Source organism: Schistocerca serialis, chromosome 4, assembly GCF_023864345.2.
Source record: "Schistocerca serialis cubense isolate TAMUIC-IGC-003099 chromosome 4, iqSchSeri2.2, whole genome shotgun sequence".
Taxonomy (NCBI): domain Eukaryota; kingdom Metazoa; phylum Arthropoda; class Insecta; order Orthoptera; family Acrididae; genus Schistocerca; species Schistocerca serialis.
The window spans coordinates 754,922,147-754,928,146 of NC_064641.1; the positions used below are offsets into that span (position 1 = coordinate 754,922,147).

The 6,000-nt window shown below is 49.0% G+C and overlaps 1 protein-coding gene across 1 annotated transcript in view; it reads right to left on the minus strand.

Annotated features, from left to right (window-relative positions):
- The window catches only part of LOC126474748 (dynein beta chain, ciliary-like), a 734,368-nt gene extending 731,752 nt beyond the window's left edge, over positions 1-2,616 (minus strand). Inside the window, exon 1 of the mRNA XM_050102225.1 lies at positions 2,461-2,616. Within this exon, the coding sequence (XP_049958182.1) occupies positions 2,461-2,616 (156 nt within the window). The remainder of the gene's footprint in view (positions 1-2,460) is intronic.
- Between the last annotated feature and the right edge of the window lie 3,384 nt (positions 2,617-6,000).

The window sequence follows — 6,000 nt, forward strand, 5'->3', positions numbered from 1 at the left end:
TGCAGGCTGCTATTCTCCCATGGAGACGATCGTAGAGATGCTGGATGTAGTCCTGTGGAACGGCTTGCCATGCCATTTCCACCTGGCGCCTCAGTTGGACCAGCGTTCGTGCTGGACGTGCAGACCGCGTGAGACGACGCTTCATCCAGTCCCAAACATGCTCAGTGGGGGACAGATCCGGAGATCTTGCTGGCCAGGGTAGTTGACTTACACCTTCTAGAGCACGTTGGGTGGCACTGGATACATGCGGACGTGCATTGTCCTGTTGGAACAGCAAGTTCCCTCGCCGGTCTAGGAATGGTAGAACGATGGGTTCGATGACGGTTTGGATGTACCGTGCACTATTCAGTGTCCCCTCGACGATCACCAGTGGTGTACGGCCAGTGTAGGAGATCGCTCCCCACACCATGATGCCGGGTGTTGGCCCTGTGTGCCTCGGTCGTATGCAGTCCTGATTGTGGCGCTCACCTGCACGGCGCCAAACACGCATACGACCATCATTGGCACCAAGGCAGAAGTGACTCTCATCGCTGAAGACGACACGTCTCCATTCGTCCCTCCATTCACGCCTGTCGCGACACCACTGGAGGCGGGCTGCACGATGTTGGGGCGTGAGCGGAAGACGGCCTAACGGTGTGCGGGACCGTAGCCCAGCTTCATGGAGACGGTTGCGAATGGTCCTCGCCGATACCACAGGAGCAACAGTGTCCCTAATTTGCTGGGAAGTGGCGGTGCGGTCCCCTACGGCACTGCATAGGATCCTACGGTCTTGGCGTGCATCCGTTCGTCGCTGCGGTCCGGTCCCAGGTCGACGGGCACGTGCACCTTCCGCCGACCACTGGCGACAACATCGATGTACTGTGGAGACCTCACGCCCCACGTGTTGAGCAATTCGGCGGTACGTCCACCCGGCCTCCCACATGCCCACTATACGCCCTCGCTCAAAGTCCGTCAACTGCACATACGGTTCACGTCCACGCTGTCGCGGCATGCTACCAGTGTTAAAGACTGCGATGGAGCTCCGTATGCCACGGCAAACTGGCTGACACTGACGGCGTCGGTGCACAAATGCTACCCAGCTAGCGCCATTCGACGGCCGACACCGCGGTTCCTGGTGTGTCCGCTGTGCCGTGCGTGTGATCATTGCTTGTACAGCCCTCTCGCAGTGTCCGGAGCAAGTATGGTGGGTCTGACACACCGGTCTCAATGTGTTCTTTTTTCCATTTCCAGGAGTGTAGATAGCAGCAGTTCGGTCTAAGTGTTTTTGGTAGTACAGTAGTTAGAGCGAGTTCTTCATTATCGTTGAATGAATTATTGTGCAGGTGGAGTTTGTTCAGCAGGAATGCTGATGTTAGCCGCAATTTCTTTATCATGCTGACATCACCCGCTTGTAATGCGAATAATACCCTGATGTACTTACTCTTTTAGAGAAGGTGTCTATGAGCACCTGCGGATATCATACTGCAGTTAGTGTTTGCCCAGTTCAGATAAATATTATTCTGTCTTATTATAGTGGTTGAGAGGTATACGTCTCTCCGCTGTAGTGAATCGTTAACGGAGACGTCTTGTAGCAGTACAGTTAAGAGTACAGGGCACTCGCATTTAACTAATATCTGTGTGTGATTAGTGACAGATTTTGAAGAATATAGTCCGCAGCTTGTGGTCGTGCGGTAGCGTTCTTGCTTCCCACGCCCGTGTTCCCTGGTTCGATACCCGGTGGGGTCAGGGATTTTCTCTGCCTCGTGATGACTGGGTGTTGTGTGATGTCCTTAGGTTAGTTAGGTTTAAGTAGTTCTACGTTCTAGGAGACTGATGACCATAGATGTTAAGTCCCATAGTGCTCAGAGCCATTTGAACCATTTTTTGGAGAACATAAACACAATCAAAACGACTGCTACGTGTAGGATTCAGATAATGATAGCAGTTTGATACTGAAACATGGTAGTTTGAGAAAAGTATAGTCGAAGGGGTACACTTCTGTAAGTAAATAATTCACACAGACTCGCATTTAAGATAATTTTTTAACAGGTCGTTCTATCAACGTCAGCTGAAGTGTCTTCGCATTTATAGAATACATTATGTTTTTCGGGTGTTATAGAAGAACTTTACCATTTCCAAAAGAAACAAAATGAATGTAAGCAGGCCAGGCCAAACAATTAACTCTGAAAGCAAAATTAGATGGAAAATCATTTCTACAATAACAATTTCTTCAGTCACATGCATCGTCCTCTTCATTGGCGGCTCCTAGGAAATCAGATCTACGATGGTGAAATTCCAAAGATGGTGTAGAAAGCAGAAGAACATACAGTCGAAACGTATTTACTCCGGTACAGCAGCGTGTTGTACAGGTTACAAATCGAAGAAACCTCCTGAGTGATATCTCAAGACTACTGTTAGATGGAGTACTGCATCTGGGCGCAGCTGTGCTTTCTGGAGGGTCAATGTGTTTTGCTCACTCACCATTGGCTCCGGCTTGTTGAGGAAGTCCATGACGATCTGGCGGAACTCTTCGGTGGCCATGACGCGCCCCCACTTCTCCGGCTTCAGTTTGAGAGTCTTCTGCACGTAGCTGCCCAGGAACTCCACCCGCGGGTCAGGCCCGCCTTCCGACGCCATTGCGTCCGACAATTTACCTGCAGGTAAAAGACAGCGTTTATAAATTAAATAGACGAGCCCAGTAAATAAATATCCAAGGTTAAGTCGCTTCTTTGTACAGCCGGCAACAATGTCATTATACACTCCTGGAAATTGAAATAAGAACGCCGTGAATTCATTGTCCCAGGAAGGGGAAACTTTATTGACACATTCCTGGGGTCAGATACATCACATGATCACACTGACAGAACCACAGGCACATAGACACAGGCAACAGAGCATGCACAATGTCGGCACTAGTACAGTGTATATCCACCTTTCGCAGCAATGCAGGCTGCTATTCTCCCATGGAGACGATCGTAGAGATGCTGGATGTATTCCTGTGGAACGGCTTGCCATGCCATTTCCACCTGGCGCCTCAGTTGGACCAGCGTTCGTGCTGGACGTGCAGACCGCATGAGACGACGCTTCATCCAGTCCCAAACATGCTCAATGGGGGACAGATCCGGAGATCTTGTTGGCCAGGGTAGTTGACTTACACCTTCTAGAGCACCTTGGGTGGCACGGGATACATGCGGACGTGCATTGTCCTGTTGGAACAGCAAGTTCCCTTGCCGGTCTAGGAATGGTAGAACGATGGGTTCGATGACGGTTTGGATGTACCGTGCACTATTCAGTGTCCCCTCAACGATCACCAGTGGTGTACGGCGAGTGTAGGAGATCGCTCCCCACACCATGATGCCGGGTGTTGGCCCTGTGTGCCTCGGTCGTATGCAGTCCTGATTGTGGCGCTCACCTGCACGGCGCCAAACACGCATACGACCATCATTGGCACCAAGGCAGAAGCGACTCTCATTGCTGAAGACGACACGTCTCCATTCGGCCCTCCATTCACGCCTGTCGCGACACCACTGGAGGCGGGCTGCACGATGTTGGGGCGTGAGCGGAAGACGGCCTAACGGTGTGTGGGACCGTAGCCCAGATTCATGGAGACGGTTGCAAATGGTCCTTGCCGATACCCCAGGAGCAACAGTGTCCCTAATTTGCTGGGAAGTGGCGGTGCGGTCCCCTACGGCACTGCGTAGGATTCTACGGTCTTGGCGTGCATCCGTGCGTCGCTGCGGTCCGGTCCCAGGTTGCGGGCACGTGCACCTTCCGCCGACCACTGGCGACAACATCGATGTACTGTGGAGACCTCACGCCACACGTGTTGAGCAATTCGGCGGTACGTCCACCCGGCCTCCCGCATGCCCACTATACGCCCTCGCTCAAAATCCGTCAACTGCACATACGGTTCACGTCCACGCTGTCGCGGCATGCTACCAGTGTTAAAGACTGCGATGGAGCTCCGTATGCCACGGCAAACTGGCTGACACTGACGGCGGCGGTGCACAAATGCTGCGCAGCTAGCGCCATTCGACGGCCAACACCGCGGTTCCTGGTGTGTCCGCTGTGCCGTGCGTGTGATCATTGCTTGTACAGCCCTCTCGCAGTGTCCGGAGCAAGTATGGTGGGTCTGACACACCGGTGTCAATGTGTTCTTTTTTCCATTTCCAGGAGTGTATCTAATACTTGCAAAACTTCCTCAATTCTCCTGGTGTTAGAAATTTGACGTCAAAATGGCAGCATCTATTTGTTGTTGTTGTGGTCTTCAGTCCTGAGACTGGTTTTATGCAGCTCTCCATGCTACTCTATCCTGCATAAGCTTCTTCATCGCCCAGTACCTACTGCAACCTACATCCTTCTGAATCTGCTTGGTGTATTCACCTCTTGATCTCCCTCTACGATTTTTACCCTCCACGCTGCCCTCCAATGCTAAATTTGTGATCCCCTGATGCCCCAGAACATGTCCTACCAATCGGTCCCTTCTTCTAGTCAAGTTGTGCCACAAACTTCTCTTCTCTCCAATCCTATTCAAAACCTCCTCATTAGTTATGTGATCTACCCATCTAATCTTCAGCATTCTTCTGTGGCACCACATTTCGAAAGCTTCTATCCTCTTCTTGTCCAAACTGGTTATCGTCCATGTTTCACTTCCATACATGGCTACACTCCATACAAATACTTTCAGAAACGACTTCCTGACACTTAATTCTATACTCGATGTTAACAATTTCTCTTTTTCAGAAACCATTTCCTTGCCATTGCCAGTCTACGTTTTATATCCTCTCTACTTCGACCATCATCAGTTATTTTACTCCCTAAACAGCAAAACTCCTTTACTACTTTAAGTGTCTCATTTCCTAATCTAAACCCCTCAGCATCACCCGATTTAATTTGACTACATGCCATTATCCTCGTTTTGCTTTTGTTGATGTTCATCTTATACCCTCCTTTCAAGACACTGTCCATTCCGTTCAACTGCTCTTCCAAGTCCTTTGCTGTCTCTGACAGAATTACAATATCATCGGGGAACCTCAAAGTTTTTATTTCTTCTCCATGGATTTTAATACCTACTCCGAATTTTTCTTTTATTTCCTTCACTGCTTGCTCAATATACACATTGAATAACATCGGGGAGAGGCTACAACCCTGTCTCACTCCCTTCCCAACCACTGCTTCCCTTTCGTGCCCCTCAACTCTTATAACTGCCATTTGGTTTCTATGCAAATTGTAAATAGCCCTTCGCTCCCTGTACTTTACCCCTGCCACCTTCGGAATTTGACAGTATTCCAATCAACATTGTCAAAAGCTATCTCTAAGTCTACAAATGCTAAAAACGTAGGTTTGCCTTTCCTTGATCTAGCTTCTAAGATAAGCCGTAGGGTCAGTATTGCCTCACGTGTTCCAATATTTCTACGGAATCCAAATTGATCTTCCCCAAGATCGGCTTCTACTAGTTTTTCCATTCGTCTGTAAAGAATTCGCGTTAGTATTTTGCAGCTGTGATTTATTAAGCTGATAGTTCGGTAATTTTCACATCTGTCAACACCTGCGTTCTTTGGGATTGGAATTATTATATTCTTCTTGAAGTCTGAGGGTAATTCGCCTGTCTCATCCATCTAGCTCACCAGATGGTAGAGTTTTGTCAGGATTGGCTCTCCCAAGGCCGTCAGTAGTTCTAATGGAATATTGTATACTCCCAGGGCCTTGTTTCGACTCAGGTCTTTCAGTGCTCTGCCAAACTCTTCACGCAGTATCATGTCTCCCATTTCATCTTCATCTACATCCTCTTCCATTTCCATAATATTATCCTCAAGTACATCGCCCTTGTACAGACCCTGCATATACTCCTTCCACCTTTCTGCTTTCCCTTCTTTGCTTAGTACTGGGTTTCCATTTGAGCTCTTGATATTCATGCAAGTCGTTCTCTTTTCTCCAAAGGTCTCTTTAATTTTCGTGTAGGCAGTATCTATCTTACCCCTCGTGAGATAATCCTCTACATCCTTATATTTCTCCTCTAGC